We start from the raw sequence: 21,443 nt of genomic DNA on the forward strand, positions 1-21,443 counted from the left end.
AAAAAATCTCATTTGCTTTGAGTTGCATTTTCCATTTATTCGGTAGAATGTTTTTGTTTTTTGGGTTTTTTTTATGTCAAGCCATCAAAAGAAAAAAATAGTTTTTACTGCTACCGATACTGAAATGTAAAGTTTTGTTAAGTTGACACTTAATCTTTGAAGGTTTTAGGGAGTATCTGATGAACATTCATGGGTTTAGAATAATAACTGAAATGAGAACGGTGGTTGCCAGAGGCCACGATACAATTATGTTTTGTGGTCCTCAGTTATGGATTATCACTCATTTGTCACTACATAGCCAAAGATGCTATACATTGTGGAAATTCTCAACCTATTTCAATGTTGGTTTGTTTAAGAGAATAATGAATTACTAATAAAGATAAAAGGTGAGGCACTTCTAAAACTGGAACAAAGATTTAAGTCGACAAACCTGTTGGCCATAGTCTGGACCTCTGACCTCTTTTCCTTGTAAATGGCTTTGTAACCCTGAATGAAGGACAGGTACGACTTGGGTGTGACGTGGGTGGAGCGCCGGTATCTACATTCAAAATATTGTTAGTCCTTTTTTTAAAATTTCTAACAAAACAGGAAAATACTCGACATATAATCCTGCAATTTGCCCAGTTTAATCAAACACTGTACCTCTGGAAGTAGTCTACGCACTTCTCTGCCACGCCGTCCTGAAAGGAGCCCATACACTGGACTACCTCACTCTTCACCTGAGGTGAACACTCGATGTCATAGAGAGACAGGAAGTGCTCTGAAACTGATGGGAAAGATATTTGAAAAATAGCACAATGAATTGGAGAAAAACAAGGACCTCATTTGGTTGTTGAATTCAAAGAAAACGAATTGGCTGCTGTAAAAAAAAAAAAAAATATTATGCATTCTAACTTATTAATTCACTTTACGAAAATGGAAAAGATCCTGTCCAAAACACGAACGATTGTAGCTATTTGAAGCATGATGGATTTTTGTCATTTTTGTAGATTTATGTTGATGACATTTCAACCATATTCCTGACAGGAAGAACAAAACATGAGTTGCAGCCTAAATGAAAAATGCTGGTAGTTTTACATTTTATCTGCTCAAATAAATGAAACGAAACTTTGTTTGACGGTGTTATATCTTTGCAATAAAAGAAAACACTTCAAATACGTTTATATGTTTAAATTTAATTAAAATTACAAAAAGCTGTTTTTAAATGTTTAAATATGTGATGAAAAAGCACTTTGCATTCACAAACTTTGCAGGCTTTCAGGTTGCAAGCCGCCATCTATCACACCGATATGTGATTACAATGTTGCACGACATGTACCTGCTACGAGAGCGTCCTTCGGCCAGCGACTGAACCAGTCCATGGTGCAACCGGATATAAGCGCTGGAAACTTTAACGCTCGGTTGCGGAACTTTTCTCCAACCGGTGAAAAGCATAGAACAACGTGGAGATTATGGCGCACTCTCGACATAAAGTAGTCGTACAGATTTTCATTGGTTGGTGGTCGCCTGGGAAACTCTCGCTTCATGACGGGAATAAGGTCGCTGAGGATCTCGTCCATCTCATCACGAGCAAACAGGTTGGACACCTGTAGACAAAAGAGAGACACATTTCTTTAACCGACATAAAAGGAATACGTACTTTTTACTATTGGTCTATTTATGCAGCTATGCTTACTTACCTCCCTACATATTTATCTTTGTCATATATATCTCTCTCTTCTTGAACACTCTTGCAATAATTCACGAGGTAAAACTTTTAATTGAACATTCGTTTTCCTTCGAAGAAGTCCAGGATAATTCCAGAAAATGTGGCATGTTTAGACAGCTATATAGATGAGACATTGTGAACATCGTAATATTAGATAGACGTATAAATTAAATGCCCATATTTCCAAATACAGTATGAAGTATGTTTTGTTTAGAATTCACCTTTAATTGTAAAATTATGCCTTGCTTTATAATGTCCTGCTCATTCAAAGGATGCTTTGTTATATCCATATTAGAAGAGAAAAAAACATTTGTTCAGGAAAAGTGTATATATCACAAATGCATTAAGCAAAAAAAAAAAAAAAAATCACTGTATGCATCAATTCAATTTGCTTTTATTGTTTTCCACAAAACCACAAAAATACAATCTGATTTAATGTTGTTAGTTTATAGAGTTCAAATATTACTGTGGAATTAAGTATGGTAAATCACTACTTCCATTAATTAAAAATATATCTTTATCGCAATGCTAAGGACAGGATCTCCCTCATTCATGGATCAACACCGCGCTTTCCCCCCAGGTTCAATGAAGAGCATCTCAGTAATGCATTTCTCACTTTATTATATTTGTAAAGTCCCGGGAGATGACTGAAAGAGGGGAGACGGTGACGGAGGGTGTTATGGAACATCTGGTGTTGTGGCTCGGGCCATGATGTCTGACCATCTGCTGGATTATTTTTACATAAACAATAACATCACACTTACAGCTCACACGTTCTTCTTTTTTTGTGTCTCAACTCTGTCACCATTTCACACACAGCTGCTCTTACAGTTCTGTACCCTTTCTCTGCAACAAACAGAAATATGACATATACTGTACACCTCTCAACTGCAAGAACACAACACCAATCTCCTCTGGTCGTTACAGGAACGTTTTTCTCCCTGAACAACTGTTTGATTGGTGAAATATCTTGGTTGATTGGTGTGCACTGTGGATTTTGAGATTTCAATTTGAGCATGTTCGAAATAAAAAAAATTAATGAGAAAGTTAAATAAATAAACAAGGGATTATCAAGTGAAAAGTAGTGAAATGGAATATATGAATTAAATAAAGAAAAACAAGTCCACAAAAAGCTGGGAAAAAAACGCATTACAGGTAAAAGGATCAGAAAACTGCTGGGACATTAATGTTTTCTGTTTGAAAGATTGAACAGGAGATCAGACTGAATTTTTGTAATGAAATTATCCAAAGGGTGTGACAAAAAACAAGAAAGGAAAATAGCCAGGGTTGAAATATCGAATAGATAATGACAAGTAAAATTAGGGTACGACCACATCAAATCCAAATAAATTATTATTATAGATTCACTCTTACATTAACTTAATGCTTGGCAACAAAAATGTCAAAAAGGCCAAATAACCTCATACTGGAAAAAGGCTTCAGAACAACATCAATTTGGATTAATGTATTAATCACGCTGGTGTCGCGTAAACAGACCCCCCCCCCCCCTCCAAAAGTGAAGAAAGTCTGGGTCTGAATCTTAAGTCTACAGTTCACACCCGCTATGTAATAGCAGACTGCATATTATTATCTTTTCAATTGCAAAAGCTTCAACACATTTGGAAAAGGCATGAAGAGATTGAAAAAAGATCTTACAAATGAATAAATACACACAAATCATTTGGGGCACACTATTATTGAATGCTTCTTTTTGAACCTCATTTCATCCGAGCTTGATTAGAAAGACAACTCTACAAGATATTAGTAGACATGCAAATTCAATCTAGGGTAAGGGTGGTCAATTATATGTACCATGGGAACCACACAAAAAACTATTATTACTGAGGGGTGTTAGCTTTGAATTGAATCCAGTTCTACACATAATTAATAGAGGGGATATATAATCAATGTCAGAAAACGGGTGCTTTGATGTCCACATCTTGATGTCCATGTCCAAGTAACTATTGTAATAGAAAACAAGGTAAGGGGTAAGGATAATCCCAATGTCTTATGCATTGTCAAAAATAATAAAGTGACCACCTTCAATATAAAAGCAAGTGAACCAATCTGTAACCAGCACACAGCAGTAGGAGGAACAATCAAATAAAAAGGCAACTTCAACCATTAGACGATAAAAATATCATTCTTGATATTTTGTGTGATAATTATTAATTGTTGATTTTTTTTATGTCATTTCAAAGTGAGAAACATTGCAACAATTTCAAACTTTCAAAGCCTCAGGTACAATGAGGAAAACATTACAAGGTCGGAATAATGCTGATCATGAAAATATGATTTTTACCTCTTCACTTCACTCTTGAACAAAATGTAAAGCTCACTCATAATCTTAAAAGTATCTACAATTTGATTCAAGGACAGTGAGGATTGCTCTGCTTTATTCATAAGAGATGTTCCTGCATCATTATAAGCACAGGAAGCAGCTTAGCTATTCATAAATTCAAAAACAATTACTTTTCGTCGGTGGAAAGAAGTCAATACAGGAGAGGTCTGAAAAGATGCTTCAGAACAGAATTTAGTTCATAAATCACAGCGCAGTTATCAGGATCAGGACTATAAGAGACAGTGCAGCCTGCAGTGTTGTTCCATTGCAGACGTTCGTCGAGTATGAATGACAAAGGGACCTGGTCCCAGGCTGCATACAAAGTGTGTTATTATTAATCAAGGAAATCCTGTATAGAATCATATGTCTAAAAGCAGTAAGCAACTCTATATAGTCAGAATTAAGTGATTTAATGCGATTTCACATCCATGGGCAAATGGTGGGACAGACGTCTCTCAGTGAAAAAAAAATCTTGACATTTGATTTTCGACTTTTTCTGGAGTGCATGAATGTTTTTTGTTTGTTTGTTTTTTAGCCTCCAAATTGTAGTTTTTTCATTGGCCCTAATACTCTTCCGTAGAAGAGGAAGAAGAAGGATATAAAAAAGAAAATAGTGAAAGAAGGACCAGTGAAAATTTGAACTTTTTTTTTCTGGTACCAGTTTGAGCACAAAACGTGACTCAAGAAAAGAACGCAGTGGCAATTCAACAGGGCTGCAGTACAGTGAAGAGGCAGCTTTAACAGATTTTTCTTTCCTTGTGCATCTTCATTTCATTACAGCTAAATCAATGGGAAAATAATTGAAAGAGCAATAATGTTAGCAAGAAAATTGAAATTTGCTTTTTAATTTGATTGAATGGAGATAAAGTTAAAAGCTCATAAGCAAGATAGAGACTTAATGCTTGTCTCCTCGCTGTACTTTACAATTACAGTCACAGCCTGTGAAAGCTGTTTGAGTCTAATATACCGCATGTGCTTCAGTCAATGCAGGAAACAACTTTGCTTATATTACATATTGGAAATGCATTAATTAATAGGTCAAAACCACTTCCGCCCTCAGGACTGTCCTCAATCGTCTTTTCATATGTTCAGTAAAGTCCCTTTGTTTGAGTTTGAGGTTATTTGACCTGTGTGGTGACCCTTGCATTGTCATGCTGGATGTAATTTTAGAAAATGGGTATAATTAATAAAAGGTTGACCTTGTTCAGCAACACCACTTAGGAAAGCTGTTACATGGAGATGCTTTGTTGGAACTAAGATGCCAAGTGACAAGAAAATATCCTGCACTCTGTTGCATCAGCAGCAGCCTGAACCATTGATAGAAGGTAAGGGAGAGTTATTCTGGAAAATGTTGATGGCTGTTTTGCAAAAATCTACATAACTGTGTGATTCTCCAGCAGTGAGGCCATCTGAAAAGTTTTTAGACTCAAGGTAAACTTAATGAAAGCAAAAAAACACTAGCTTGTCACACCAGCACCTTGTTTTGAAAAAATAATGTCTGCAAATCACCAGAAAACTAGCAGATTTTAAATTTCATGCTAAATGACTCATACCACATTTTCCAGTTCAGATTTACAGGGTACTTGGGCCAATATGGGCTATATCAAGGTACATAGTATACAACTTTTATTCATATCTATGGTAACCTTTACCATCACTAATAAACTGCAAGTGCATGTTTTTGGAGTCTGGTAGGGAACTGGAGGACCTGGACAAACCCATGCACAGGTAGAACATGCAGACCTAACATAAAAAGGCCCAGCCCAAACTTAAACCAAAGATTTGTTCACTGTGCAGTGAGAGTGCCACTGTTTTTTTCCCCTGTGTGTGTAAGTGCTGACCTCTCCTGATGACAAGACGTTGTTCATGTACTCCAGGAAAGATTCGTCTTTGATTTCATTGTCAGTGAAGATGAAGCTGATGCCTTTTCCATGCTGGCCGGCCGTTCTGTACAGACCCTTCAGATCGTCCATCAGATTGGCTGTGTTGTACGAACTACAAAACAAGAGAAAGCATAACATAAATGTCCCTATTGATTTTCCCTGGTAAACTAATCAGTTGAAGATTTAAAGGGAAAAAATCCTCTAAAGCATTGCTCATGGAATAGTGAAAAAGAGCTGATTGAATAACAAGCGATGGTGTGATGCACAGTATGCATCATGACTGCCAACCAATAAATCTAGCTAAAATGTGTACAGTATATGTGAGTGGGGCTTGTTCTGTTGCTGATTGCTAAAATGAAAGCAGTGATAAATGTCGATATACTGAATAGCAGGTAAGTTGAGAAAGCATCACTGTACTTATGCACATGTAAAAGTGAACTGCCTTGGTGTGTTTTTGTGTCTGAGATAGAAGAAAACGGTGATGAGACACGTATTCGAGGCGGCTGCTTCCTCCAGAGATGGCTGTGAAGTCAAGAGAAAAGACTTGCCGCTCAGTCATATTAATAGCAAACACTAAAACCTGTTCAAGAAAAATCTGATTTAAAAGACAATAGGAAAGATGATGAGGACAAATGTTCATGGGGATTGAGCTAGAAAAACACTTGACACATTGCAAGATGGGTAGAGAGGCCAGAAGAAAAAGGTGCACAATGATGTAGACAAAGTGCAGGAAGAAGCCAGCTGAGGTAAATCTCAGCAATTGAAATATATATATTTTCAAACAAGTCTCCAAGGGCAACAGTATTCTTTCATTCAGTTGAAGAAGAGACTGAGCTGCCAAGATAACTCATCAGTCCGGTTCCATTTTGTTCTCAATGCATCGTGTCCCTGATATTAAGTCACACTGACTGCTGGTCCCGAAGGATGAAGATTAAATCTAATGGAAGAACTCAGACATACTCATAGTCATATTCAGAAAACAGGGATCATGATTTGAGGTAAATTTACAGGGCAGCCTTTTATTTATTTATATAGTGATTCATTTTTTTGGGCAACCTCTTGATCTTTTTTTGTCACAGTGTTAATAAGTGTTTGAAACTATTTTAAAATTCTCACTCAAATCTGGGAATGTAACTTATTCATTCTAATTAATTCATCAAAGAAAAATAATGTATTACTAACATCTTTAATTATGTTTACTTTTTATGCAATACACATACATTACATTTTAAAATGCACCCCACAAAGCTCCTTACAGTCCTCAGCATATCAGTAGACTGATGCAGTACTGTATATGCATCAGACAACAAACCCCACTGTGGAAAGCAGCTGAGAACAGTAGCAGGCTGACACATGATTGATGAAACAAATGAGACCGTGCCACTTGGACCCAGCAGATGGAAAGTTTCAGTTTGAAGAACTGTGTGATGAAATATGGATTAGATAAACCTTGGCTGTGTGTAGAATGTGCAGAAAAGGACTAGCACATCGCTGAAGAAATGTAAGTATTACATAAATATTAAACATGAAGGTCAGCGTTATATTTGAACCACATAGCTTTGGTGTGAGTGCGTGTACCGTGTGAGAGTTATCTGGAAGATCTTGTATCCCGCTATGAACGAGGCCAGTCTGGTCAGGCTTTGTTTGCCAGAACCTCCGACACCCACCAACAAGGCATTGCCTCCTGGTGTCCGGATTATCCTGGACACCTGCACACATAATCGTACATACACACCGAATTAGGATAAAATATAAGTATTTCTTCATGAAAGGTTCTGTGAGACTAAAAGAGAGAAGAAAAAAGCAAGGTTCAAACTAAATAAATAAAAAAAACACTTTTATGCAAGTCCCTGTGAGTAAGCAGACATTTAAAAGCTGTGTAAATAACATTATATTAGAAAAAGAGGAACATTTTGACAATTCAAGGATATCTGACTCAAAAGCTGAACAATGATGGTTCAAAGAGGTTTTTGTAATCAGATTTTACTGGTGCAACAGAGTGAGAGGCAAAGCAACAATGATACAAATGACCTAGATTGTGAGTGGGAATGTGCATGCATGTTTGTTTTTGTGAAGGAAAATCATTGATGAGGAGAATAAATGAGAGGATGTTAAAGTAGGATGTTTATACATTGCTGGCATGTTTGTGATAAAGACCGTCGGCTGACGCTCTGAGGAAGAATGCAGTCGCAGTTGAAACATGTTCGCAAGTTAAAAACATCTTTTTTCACTTGTCAGTTAAACTGAAACTCTAACATATGTTTAAGAATGACAAAATGAACAGAGCACCTTGACCAGATGTATCATAGCATCCTGAAAGAAGACCATGTCCATGGCTGTACCCCTGATACTCTCATTGTAATGGCTCAGGAACATGTTCAAGCGGTCCTTTAAACTCTCAAACGATTCAATGGGCTCGTAAACTTTGGGCAAATCAAAGTCTGACTCTTCTGGCTCTTCCCCTGTGAGATTTTTAAAAAGATTTGACATTACAATTTATGAGACAAATTCATGAGATACATTTTTTTTAAAAAGCTTCAAAAAAGTAAATAACATCTTCAACCTCTGTGTCGTTTTGGATTCAGCAGTACCTGTAGCTTCAGGGGCATCTCGTAAAAAGTCAACGAAGTATCTTTCTACTCCATAGTCCACAATATTTTTGTGCTCCTCGCCGAGCTCTTCCTCTACCACTGAAGCCAGAGCATGGTCGAACCACTCCACATCGTCAGGCATTGTGAATCGATCCGCTATCACACGTTTACATTCATGTTTCCAGAGTGCCAGCAACACCTGCAAAGATGATTCTTGATGTTTAAGTTGAGACAGCAGCTCTATATAATATATATTCAATTCAACTTTATTTACATAACACCACATACAACACAGGCATTCCTAAGGGCTTTTAACAGAGAGAAACACAACACACCTATTACTGGGTTTTGGGAGAACTTCTTTTTTCTTTGTATAACTATCTATGAAATTGACACCCTTGCATTCTGGTTGGCTGGTATAGCTGATAGATCACTTCCATGCATCATCCCATCTTCTATATTACTTTAAACTTTTCAATTGGCAGGGCATTCAATCCCAAATAATTCTGACTGAAGGCATGATACACCCTGCATAGGTTGCAGGCGCTCACCATTTTGCCCTATAAAGTGAGAAGTTATCCAAATCGAGTTGTCAGCCTCAGCAGTGACATTGAGCATGTTTGCTTAGACTCTGGGCAGCCCAAGGGAGAAGACATATTTGACTTTATTGAATTATTCAGTGAGTCCACAAACCAATTGGGAGTTGGCCACCTCAGCAAGAACTCAGACTGCAATGGCAGAATTTTAGATGGCCATTTTTTAATCTATTCTGTTATACTAACAGACTCTTGTTTCTCTCTTTAATGTTGTATTCATACTTTGTCATACGCCAACATATCATCATGTACGATCATGACTAGATATGTAGGGGTTTTCATCTTACTGTCAGGCTCTGTATAGTGTAGTGTGCTGCTTTGCACTGTTTGATAGAATGCCACTTCACTGTATTTCTCTCTATGTTCCGTCTGTATGAGCATCAACAGAAGACTGATGGGAATCAAATCACAGTACTGAGGGTATTAGATTATTATAAAACCAAGGCTAACATACTTAAAGTGTTGGATGAATGAAGTCTTTCCAATGGTTTGGTTGATAAGATGTTATGTAATCTCTTTTAATACTGCTGAATTATAGACTCTCATTGATCTATTTATTTCAATTCAAGGTACCTTGTAAAAATCATGCACAAAAACCAACAGGAATTCATACAAAGTTACTAGATTCCTCAAATGAGTCATTTAATAAACTACATAAAAAAATAAGCCCATGCATGTCCGTTTTTTTTCACGCAAATGCACTCGAGTTTTCTCACCTGGGAAGTATTGACCACCTCAGCGTTTGTGCTGAGCATGCCTTGCCAGACTCTGGACAGATCTCTGAGGTTGAAGATATAGTGGAACTTGGCAGGAGTTGGAAGCATTTTAGCTTTGGTCAACTGCCAGAGCCGGCGGGTCATAGACACCAGACGATGAACAGTACTCTGAACCGCCTCACTGAAACCACGGCGAGTACAAAAATGACCCTCACCAATCACACCTGTATGACAGGAATAGTAAGTAATACATCTTCAAATCCTAAGGACGGGATAATGTTAAGAATTTATTTGTATGATTCATCAGTTATTTCATTGTTGTAGCAACAACTAATAGAAACATATAATAGAAATATTTTTTAAATAACAAATCTGTTCTACCCACCGAATATCTTGTCTATGGAAGCATTGGAGGGCAAAGTACAGTTAAAGATGGAGAACTGCCGTTTGAGTCTCTGTGGGATGTCATTACGTCCTCCTCCTGGATGAATCATGGCTGCCAGGAATTGAACATCGACAACATTGGTGAACTCTCCCGGTTTCTCCAGATTGAAGAACCCATTCTGCTCCATCAGCTGCCTGACAATTTCATTTGTCACCTACAATGAAGGACACACATTCAGATTAAGTCTCAATCAAAATCAGCAATAGCTTTTTCTCATACTAATTCACACTGGTATGGTTTCTTCTTTTTAATCAATACTCTATTTGGAATAGTTTAGCAAGTCTGCAGAACTGTGAAAATGGTAAATTGATCAAAATTGACCAAAATATTTTATGAATGATCTGTCAAAACAGAATAAAACGATTCCACTTTAAATCATTTCATAATCCCAAACCTGGTCTCCCCACTCATTAATGACAGGCATGTTGATGTCATCTATAAAAATGGACATCTTTTTCCCAGCAGGGGGTCCATAAGTGGTCCCCATTCTCTTGTCAACATAGCTCTCGACTGTCCTCTGAAAAAATGAAAACACGGGGAGCACAGAGGTGAAAAATAGCACACATAACGATCAACAAGAAATCAAAAACAAGGGAGATGTAACGGTAGACATTTTATGTTCCACAGAAATATAACCCAATGTGACAGCTTGATAAATGTGCAGAAGCTAAACTGGCTGATCCAGCTTTACCTGGAACATGAGCGGTGTGGTGGCAGAGGAGAAATTGAGACTCTTTCCCATGTGGGTCTCAGTGTCGTATTTTGACATGTAGCCCTTGATGATAACGGTCTTTGCAGTTCCTTGCTCCCCAATCAGTAAAACAGCCTATAAAAGAATTGAAAAATAAATAAGTACTCTTCAGTTTCTAATGAGACGAAGACATGGCATAACCCTAAACTAAACCTTATAGCATGAGTGTGACGCTGCAATATTTCTGATTCTCAGTTTTGTCAGTCATGAAGAGATATCTCATTGCTATTTGCAGAAATTTTGAATCTCATTTTTTGCTGTTCTTTTCATCTCCCATGCTGGATTTACACTGTTTTTCTGCAAATTTCTGATATATTTGCAGTAACACTCTCTTTTGTTTGATAACTTGCTACATAAACATGCCCAACTCCATGGTGAACACATTGCATTCTGTGAGGTTGGGGCTCAACGCTCCCTACTATCTCTCCCACAAAGAAAACAAGTGAACAAACATGGAACCCATATCCAGAAGATTATTCTCATGTAAGCAGGGCCTAATGGAGCCAAAGCCTCAATTTGAATACTCCTTGAAGTTTATCACCTGCAAAATGTAACTAATCTCATGTGATAAACGAACTCAAGAGTATGCAAGTCACGACTCTTGAACGTTTACGCAAAATTGGAACCATCTTGGAGGATATTAAATCTCGGTTGGGAAGCTAAGAAATTTGGACAAGATTTGGAGCAGCATGAAGACCAGAGACACTCAAGGTCGAAAGATAATGGCGCCGTCCTAGTGGCAGCCGGTTGCAGCAGCTCCTGGTCCTTTTTTTTAACTCTTCTACCTCCGTCAGAGCATCAATCGTCACCCACCTGGACTAAATTACATTGATACTTATATTATCTATTTATTTATCTTGCTTTTATCTCGTGCTTATTTCTAAGTGCCCATGTTCCATTCTGTGCTTTACTTTATGTCTTATACCCAGATATTTTTATATTTTACTTTTATTACTATTCTATTGTATTTTATAATATTTGTATGTACCAGATTGCTGCAACAAAACAATTTCCCTTCTGGGATGGGATGAATAAAGTAATTATCTATCCATCTATCCATCTATCTATCTATCTATAAAGCTGAATCGCCTGAATGAAAACAAACCTAATCTACATTTCGTATTCCCCGACACCCAGTCGCCAAGGCTGGTGTTTTGTCTTCAACTCTCCTGGATGTGAGCGTGAAACGAAGCCCCCCCCCCCCCCCCCATTTTCTGAACCAACTCTTTGAATTATGATTCTCCTTTTTATTTGTTTATTGTATATTTTGAATGGATATGTTTCCATATATGGAGAAATACTACGGTGCCCACAAAGGGAGATGCAAATATATAATGGATGTAGTGGTAACATCACCTTGCCCTGCTTGGTGATGGTCTGAATAAGGAAGTCTGTTCTGACATTGTCGACATTGGGCACCAAGATGGAGCTGTATTCTGGGGTGAATTCAGATGGATAAACATATTCCTCCACTCTGGTGCTCCAGTGGACCCAGTGGCCTGTTGAAAAATCGTTGAATGTATTATAAACATAAAGCACAATAAAGAGATTATATTAAAGCAAAGAGGTGCTGCTCCCAAGTAATACACCAAGAATAATATTCCACATTCAACTGATGATTCGATGAAAGTTTACATGCTTTCAAAACAAACTGAAACTGAGGCTTGTCAAAAAAAAAAAAAAAAAAGCTTCAATATTTTTTGGCATCTAATCCAGAGGTGATCTGTCCTCATGCTCACCATCTGTTGTGACATAGTAGTCAAATATGGTGTCTTCACTTTCAGCGGGAATGTCTGGTAAGTTCAGACAAATTCTGTCGTTCGCTCTCAGCCACATCTCCATCTTCCTGCGATCGTCCAGTTCAAGTAAGGCTCCGGCGCTCCACATCAGGGAATAGACATACAGCCGCTCCAGGTATTCTCTTGATAAGTCACCACCCTGCTCCTGTAGCAAGCATTGATCATCAGGGGCTTTAAGGTATAATCAAAACAAATCAACGAAAAGAAAAAAATCCCAAAACACACCCAAAGTATAGAAATTACATTCAAATTTAGACTTTTTATTGTTATTTTACACTTTTTTTGGCTCAAATAGAGATAGTGATAAAACCGCAGTTCTAATAAATGAGGCAGAATGATTTCAAGAGGAGGTTTTTTTTTGTTGTTGTTTTGCTTTGTTTCTCCAATCAATAACTTAACTTCAGAGAAAATAAGTCATTTCTTTAAATTAAGTTCTGTCAAGCACATGGCTACAGGCCAAAAACTGGTCGATTCCAGCCTGAGGGAAAGATTTTTCATGTAATGTTATGTAAAAATCACAGAGGAAACATTAACTTCAATTTCTTTGCAGTTTTGTGTTTACTTTTTATTAAGGGTACCAAACATTAAAACATAGAGGCCCAATTTGAGAGACCAGTCATACAATAGTTAATGCCAGCTACCGTAATGCCATTAAAAGCAACATTGGTAAAGGGGTTCATTTGTGGAAAATATATATGAGGAAGGAATGCTGAAAATCGAGGAAAAGGTTTGTGGGAGATTTCACAGGATTTTTCACCTGGAGGCATCAATGAAAATTGCATAATGTTGAAATCTGAACTTGTTTAGGTCATGTGAAAAATAAATGAAATGGCACAATGACTTTATCATGTAATCTTATGTTTTAACACTCAAACACATAGAACCCTTTGAAGTTATTTTTATTTAAAGGTTATTATGCTATCTTCTAACTGGACTGCTTTTTTGTGTTTTCCCTGTAATGGACTGGTGACCTATCCAGTGTTTACTCTGCATCTGCCTGCTGGGATCAGCTCCAGTACCCTGCGACACTAAGTAGGACGAGGAAGTATAGAGGATAAATGGATAGAGGGTATAGATTTACAGTACAGTTGGAGTCTTTGATATCAGCAGGTACGGTAACTGTTTTGGGTCTGTTTTTCTCAGAGCAGAAATATTTCAAATGCTTTCTACTGGTATATATTTCCAACTCCTCAGCGGGAGTTTTGTCCAGGCTGTATGGCTGAAACACTTTTTCATTAATATATACTGGAAAAGCTGCGTGAGTCCCCACAGAGGGGAATTGAGACCAGTTGTCCCCTTACCTTTGATGGTATAAGTCCCTGCAGCATGTTTATGCACTGCATAATGACAAATGCTTCAAGCATGTCCATCTTGAACTCGAGTGACTGCACGCTGAAGCGGTACAGCTCAGAGAAGGAGGAAGAGAAGAGCTCCCTCAGTACCTGGGCCTCCTGAGGTGAGCGTTTCTTCAACCAGCCCTGAGAGAACAAACAAACCACTGCAGTTAGCTGCATGAACTACATCAGCTTTAAACCATATGTTGTATATGTACTGTACAAAAGCATATTTTTAGATTCAGCAGAAATGTCAAGTCTCCTTAAAAAAAGACAAGATTATAGAAGTGATGCATTAGAAACTAATTCAAATGCATGTTTGTTTTTTTCAGCTTTCAAAATGTTTTAATTGATCAAATTCAACTGGGTTCATTTACCTCCAGTATCGGGCTCCAGCTGAGTACAGAGGAGCTCATGAACACCATGCCATTGCGCGAGACGGTGGCTGGAGATGCGTTGTCAATGTTGTGTGGTTCAAAAACCACTTTACAATTGGGGGCCATCGGTATGCGATCTCCATTTGCCAGAGTGAGAGTTCTGTTGTCATCCAAGACCGAGTTCAGGTTTTCAATCCAAATGGCATCCACTGGTCCATCCAGCACTATCCAGATGTGCTCACCTGAGAGAGAAATCCGTTATATGTTGACATCAATATTAAAATGATATAAATGTGTGTGTTCACCCATTTGTAGAAAGATATATGACTGAATATATGCCTCAAAAGTGTTCAAAATAATTTTCATTCAATATCTCTTCGTAAAATTAACTAAAGATAGAAATTAACAGTCAATTCCTTTATATCTGTATTAACCTTTAAAGAGCCACAATACAATGAAGAATGGATAGAGAACAACAAAATCAGAATTAATGGATAAGAAGTTTATGTTTGAGTTAACATATCTGTTAAGCCAGTTGCTTTGAGATATCTGACTTGAATGCTCTTGTCATAAACTGGACATTCTACAATTCAGCACATTAAAATGACTCTTTAGAATTACTTAGTTTAATGAATATGAGCTGGACAAGCTTTTTATCAGAATGAAGCTTTCACCTATTTTGAAAGAGTTTTCCATTTTTATTTTGAGGAGAATTCAGCCATGAACTGAAGCTTTTCATAACTCCTCATTGACTACTCATCAAAGCATCAAACTGCACAAATATACTGGGAGCAGCTGCACCACAACACACAACCATAAACACAGGGAATATTTCCCAAATATATGCATGCCAGCAAGAACTTCTGCACATTTTGTCACATAAAAGCAACTGCTCATATATTCATAATGTTGCCTGCATCCATTTTTAATGTTGTGTGTGGTTTCGGACTGAGTAGAGAAATACAAGTGCTGTTCATTACGCTTTGAACTTTCCTATATATGCCACAGTGTCTGCAGATGATGTTATTTGATAAAGTTTTCACACACAGATTCATAGGTGTATGGATAGACAGACAGACCTTTCTTCGCTCTCAGAGTTTTCCTCCATAATGTAGAAAAGATGCCATCCGTCCAATCATTTGTTGCCACATCTAGTCGACCAAACATCTGGGGTGCTGTGATGGCTTTGGGGTTCATGCGCATCTCTCTGTGAGGCTCACCACACTCTGGACCAAATAGGTATAGACTGAGTTTTTGTATTAGCAAAATAAGTATATCTCAAACATAGAATTTTTTGTATAAATATAAAGTTATTTGTGTGCCCGAATGTTCTTTTTTTTCTTCCTAGTAACATCTGTGCACCAGTTTTCTACCACTAAAACTCCATAAAGGGGATTCTGGTGTTCAGTGTAATGTTTTTCCATGAAACATTGTCATTGAACAGTAGTGGTACAAATACCAGCATAATTATACAATGCCCCCAAAGCTTTATCTTTTTGGCATTTCTATTTCTAAATATAGTACCCCACCACCACCCCAAAAAAATGTAAAAAGACAAACCTACCTGTCATTGCTTTCATTAGTGTTTGTATGCAAGTGGTTTTTCCAGCACCACTGGGACCCAGTGCCATCATGCCATGTCGGACTCTTTGAGTCTCGAACAACTGGATCACCTTCAGCTTCCAGGGAGGGTGGATAATCAGCCCTGCATCCTCAACCTGAAGTAATAGATATAGCTCCAGCTCAAGTTCCAAAGGGATTAAAGGAACTTCAAGTCCCGATCTATTCTACATGAAACCAATACAACAGCACATTGAACTCCACTAAAAGACACATATTCATACACATCTTAATAAACTCCAAATGCAGGCGTATGCTACTATGGTAGAAAAGTTGGAAAACTGAATAGAAAGAGATATAAAAAGATCTGTCACTGAACTGATGTGTGCTCGGTCTATTTCAGGGTTTTTTCTTTCTTTCTGTTTTTTGGAAACTCTGTTGACCTGATACATCAAACATTAAATCATACCTTCTTTATGCATTATGTTTTGGGTTTTTTTTCCATTAAGTGATTTGAAAGCCACTTTTGTCTTCCATATGACTTTAATAAAATTTCACTCATTCTTGCAAACCCAGTGAACCTCACTCCTCACTCCCTCCTACTTGTTTGTCGATGGCAGCCTCTAGTTCAGGGTAACCCGCTTTATCAAGCTGGATGCTTGGGAAGAGGTCTTCAATCAGACTCAGGAAGAGCGGCTCATCCTCATCAATCTAAAAAGATAAATTTGAGCATCACACGCTTGAAAAATACACAAATTACCAGAAAGTAATTACTCTATTTATATACTCTTTTCAACAGCAATTCACAGTAATAACCCAAATAAATAAGAAAGGTTTTCATCCTGACAATAAGCTGACGAGGTGGGGCTGCTTATAATTAGGAAGTCATTTTTAACTCCCTAACAACAGCGTGGCTGCCGTGGAAACACAAGCAACAACTATGACTTGCTAATTATTTGGGGGGGGGGGGGGGGGGGCTTTAACACATGTTGGACGTTAAGAAGACACACAAAGGCTTTAAAATGCTGCATTTAACAGATGCTTTGCATGGCAGTGAGAACAATGTACTATGTGAGTTTCACTGTTAACCTTGTGCTTCTGCGCCCCGTTATTTGGTGTTTAGAAATGTTCACAACAACTGTTTGATACATTGTGTTTTCAAAACAGGAGTGTCCAAACATTTTATGTTGAGGAAAATGCATTTGCTGAAAACATTTATACAATAAATAAATAAATAAATAAATACATAACTAAATCAATCAATCAATCAATCAATCAATCAATCAATCAATCAATCAATCAATCAATCAATAATGTACCAAGAGCAGAGCCACTCATTGGAGGTGTACTCACTTGCTCTCTTGGAACTCTTTTGGTCTGCCATTTATCACAAGCAAAACATTGTTCTTTAAATTTAGAACAGCTTTTCTTCTTTTTCATGACACCACACATATCCTTATCTTAAAACATATTCAACAGGTACTGCCTCATCAGCTTTGTTTTGCTGCAAAGCTCCCTGCTTACCGTACTATACATTCTAGTGCAAGAGTCATATGAGGGGCCAGATTTGTATCATTTGCTGCAGGATGAAATCACCCTACAAGCTACAGTTTTGATGTTGATTCTGTTTTACAAAAGCAAATGTCTCTTTTTGAGCCTTATAGAAAGGGGTGTCGTTTTATATTTGGACCAACACAAATGTCTTCCTTTTATCATTTATTATACATAAAAATGTCTGCAGCATATAAAATGCATATTACAAATGTTATCCATGTAAAGCTCAGTTGTACATGTCCTCGACTGACCAGTTTGGACAGATTCATGTCCCTCAGGACCCTCATGACAATGGTGGACTCTGTGTCACTGGGGTTGGCTCGCTTCGCTGCTCCCAGTGTTCGCAGAACTGACAGAATGTTCCGCAGGCCAAAGTCGTAGTGAACCTGCACAATCACAGAAAGCACTTTAGTATCTATTAGAGAAATCTTGTTTTGTCTCATAAAGAATGATGTGTAGTTTTGCAGTCTACGTTCAAGAATGACCTGTGTCAGCACTGTCGGAATCTCTGTGCTACTTTTGGTGTCCTTCAATGCCGACTCAAAACAATTTCAGCCTGTAAGAAGGCGCTGTCTGACTTCAGAGGTAGACAAACTCCTGGACAATCATGAAAAGATTGTACCGTGACATTGTCTCTTCTTGCAAGAATAATATAATAAAATTCTCTTTCTGTGTATTTTGTGTCCATGAGGTTTCTTACAAGGAAATACTCATGACAGTATCATCCGTAGCTTTGTACAACACAGTATTGAATACAAGTCTTCTAAACCATTGCTGTTTGCAACATTTTACACAGTGCTTCAATTATAATAATAATAATAATAATAATAATAATAATAAAAAAATAAAAAAAGATTTGAAATGACTAAATGATTGACTAAACTTCAGAAGGGGTCCCCTGTGGTCAGTCAGAGCACAATATTATTAAATGTAATTGTCCACACACACTGCTCCGTCGTAACCTGATCTCTTTATGTCAATTGACAGTGGCACATCAAACGTGTATGAAGTACAGATGTGTTATACACGCACTGCTGCTCCTACATAAACAGCAAGTCGGCTTGGAGATGGCCCATAAGTCATCCACTTTGCAACTGTCAGTTCATTTGTCTCGAGAAAATGAGCCCCTGAGAATGTATTATTATGATTTATTTGTTTGTTGTTTTTTTTTTACCTGCTTGGAGAGTTGCTCCTCACACAACTTGTAAAGAGTAAAGAATTTCCGAGCCAGCTCCATGTTGTCTATAAACCCGCAACTGGCCAGTTTTACCCGAATGATAATTTGACGGTCAGGAACCATCATGGCCACGGAGCGGAAGTTGATCTTCAGGTTCTCAGGAAGCTCCTGGCGACCTGCATAACCTGGGTTCTGTTTACACATGGAAGGAAAGGATGAGTATTCTACGAGTGATAGCAAATAAATAAAATAAAAATGGAATTGTAATTATTCATAAAATATATGGAAGATAATTACCTATTGATCATTACTATAAATTATTATTTAAGATACAACATAATACTTTTAGACCGATATTGTAACAAATAAACACATATAGAGTCAACAACCCAGAGACAAAAAAAAATCAATGTACGCATTTAAAGCAATGCAGCGAAATGGAACAGTCGATGGTGTCTACAATGTAATTAATGTGCATAGCAAACAGAATCTCTAAGCTTGTTACTATAAACCCCCGAAGACAGAGGTCTACAGATTGACTGAGCCTGCTTTTGATTACAGTGTTGAGGCACATATGGGGGTATATATAAACACACACAGCTATGCATGCACATATAGGTGCAAACACCCACACCCACATAGATGTGAGGTGAGAGAAACAACGTACTCACCACAGGAGAGAATTACTCTGTTTTCTGTCTAATGACTAGCTTTGGTGTATCAACTGCACTTAATGAGATTAAGTCAAGTTCCACAAGAAGAGTGTGATAAATTGGTCCTGCTACTATTAATCACTTACTTGATCAACTGCAGAATGGCAAATATTGTGATAACTAATTGTTTTGAATGTGTTGCTCTAAGATAGAGTTCTACAAAATGAAAACCCTGGTCCATTCAGTCCCTCATTGTAATTGGTTGTACACTATATTATGTTTAAAAAAACATACTAAGCTTCAACCTAAGCAGTGAAAAAGACTGATTGACATTTTCATCATGACTTCATCATGAAAGCTGTTTCACAACTGAAATTCCCAAGTACCCAAATACCGAATTTATCGAGAAATATGCACCACAGTCCTCCACACAGCCTCTCTATGTGCAACCAGGTGACACAGACTAATCAATCCCTCAGGAGAGCAGCAATTTATTATTTTGCTAATAAAAAGACTGTCCCCCTGCAATCACTCAAAAAAACAACCCCCTCCCCAAAAAAACAAAAAAAACAAACAATAAACAAATAGGAATCAAGACCACACTACATTTTGGTAGCATATCATAGATGCGCCACTGACCATAGTGAGGAAGATTCCAAACTCTGGGTTCATTTCCACATTGTCTCCATCAGTAAAGATAAAGTTTCTGCGACGTTCTTTTTTGCAGGTGAGAACTATTGCAATCTGCTGGGCTGCCACAGACAGCACTGGAAGGTCAATCCGGTTAAACTCATCAAAACAGCCCCATGACCCAGACTGGGCCAGACCTGAAAGTCACACATACAGAATCATTCCAGTACACATCCATAAATGGAAATGCTGCATATAGTTTGTTCATGTTATTTTTTTCTTATCAGTCAATGATAAAGAAGTCTAATAAGGTTTGTTATTTTTGTTTCCTTTCCTTTTGTCACTTTTACCTTTAAATATCCGTCCCAAGCCTCTGAAGTCCATTTGATCAGAACAGTTGAAGACCACAACATATTTCCCCAAACAGCGACCCATGTCCTTGGTGGTCTCGGTTTTTCCTAAATGAGGTAAAATGCAGTTACTGGTGAAAAAATGTGTGATGAAGAGGTTCCCACCAAAGATTGATCCTGTTTTTCAGTTGCATTTGAATGTGCATTTTGATTAATCTCAAGATTAAACTACTAATTTGTATCTTGTCATTTAAATAAAGAAGGTACCGTATCGATATTTTTTCTTCCTTCCAGTCCAATTAATCAATTATTGTAAAACTTGTGTGTTCATTTCACGAGCTTGTATTACTACTAAACCAGAAATATGTTATGTCTGCAGGTCCCAAATTTTAATTCCAAAATTCCCTATCTCCTTCCTCTGAAATTTCAAATATCCCAATAACAATCACATTATATAAATTTAGAGATTCATACCTGTCCCTGCTGGACCAGCAGGCGCTCCTCCCATACTCATACCGAGAGCCTGGGCTAAGGTGATGTAACACCTATTCAGATGAAGACACGTTTTTTTTAAGCACACATAACATTATTACCTTTACTCTTTCCTCAGAGCTTTTTTTTTCTGCCCCTTTTCTTTCCAACTTCATTAATCATGCCCCAAAACACAGTTGATGCGATTCCCTCCGAAGAGGGTAGAGGTCAGACACAATGAGAAAGCACTGACTTTGAAGTGAATGGATGGTCCTATGAATAGTAAGACGACGGATCCCAAGACCTGAGCGTGTCCAACTGGCTAAACCCCACTCTCGACTGCCATTGTATAGCTGGCCTTCAGTGACAAACCATCATAAAAGGGGACTTGTGGCATATTTTCTGTGCTTCGACGAGCCTGGTCTTTCCTTTGCTTCAGTGCGCTTCAAGTATACCTTTATAACTCTGACTCATAGACAATAAGCTGAGACCATGAAGAAAAGAAAT

At 37.7% G+C, this 21,443-nt stretch overlaps 1 protein-coding gene across 1 annotated transcript in view; it reads right to left on the bottom strand.

The window, feature by feature from the left end:
* Nucleotides 1–21,443, bottom strand: part of dnah5 (dynein, axonemal, heavy chain 5) — a gene marked incomplete at both ends in the record, with an annotated part of 81,487 nt that overhangs the window by 31,859 nt on the left and 28,185 nt on the right. The window contains 23 exons of the mRNA XM_080500616.1: nucleotides 431–538; nucleotides 643–766; nucleotides 1,319–1,586; nucleotides 5,891–6,044; nucleotides 7,511–7,641; nucleotides 8,222–8,394; nucleotides 8,524–8,722; nucleotides 9,836–10,059; nucleotides 10,221–10,434; nucleotides 10,675–10,797; nucleotides 10,972–11,106; nucleotides 12,388–12,530; nucleotides 12,771–12,975; nucleotides 14,132–14,308; nucleotides 14,542–14,783; nucleotides 15,621–15,767; nucleotides 16,106–16,259; nucleotides 16,705–16,812; nucleotides 17,907–18,041; nucleotides 18,830–19,024; nucleotides 20,125–20,312; nucleotides 20,466–20,573; nucleotides 20,940–21,010. Of these exons, the coding sequence (XP_080356742.1) occupies nucleotides 431–538; nucleotides 643–766; nucleotides 1,319–1,586; nucleotides 5,891–6,044; nucleotides 7,511–7,641; nucleotides 8,222–8,394; nucleotides 8,524–8,722; nucleotides 9,836–10,059; nucleotides 10,221–10,434; nucleotides 10,675–10,797; nucleotides 10,972–11,106; nucleotides 12,388–12,530; nucleotides 12,771–12,975; nucleotides 14,132–14,308; nucleotides 14,542–14,783; nucleotides 15,621–15,767; nucleotides 16,106–16,259; nucleotides 16,705–16,812; nucleotides 17,907–18,041; nucleotides 18,830–19,024; nucleotides 20,125–20,312; nucleotides 20,466–20,573; nucleotides 20,940–21,010 (3,726 nt within the window). The remainder of the gene's footprint in view (nucleotides 1–430; nucleotides 539–642; nucleotides 767–1,318; nucleotides 1,587–5,890; nucleotides 6,045–7,510; nucleotides 7,642–8,221; nucleotides 8,395–8,523; nucleotides 8,723–9,835; nucleotides 10,060–10,220; nucleotides 10,435–10,674; nucleotides 10,798–10,971; nucleotides 11,107–12,387; nucleotides 12,531–12,770; nucleotides 12,976–14,131; nucleotides 14,309–14,541; nucleotides 14,784–15,620; nucleotides 15,768–16,105; nucleotides 16,260–16,704; nucleotides 16,813–17,906; nucleotides 18,042–18,829; nucleotides 19,025–20,124; nucleotides 20,313–20,465; nucleotides 20,574–20,939; nucleotides 21,011–21,443) is intronic.

The sequence above is a fragment of the Blennius ocellaris genome, assembly GCF_963422515.1.
Source record: "Blennius ocellaris genome assembly, chromosome: 8".
Taxonomy (NCBI): Eukaryota; Metazoa; Chordata; class Actinopteri; order Blenniiformes; family Blenniidae; genus Blennius; species Blennius ocellaris.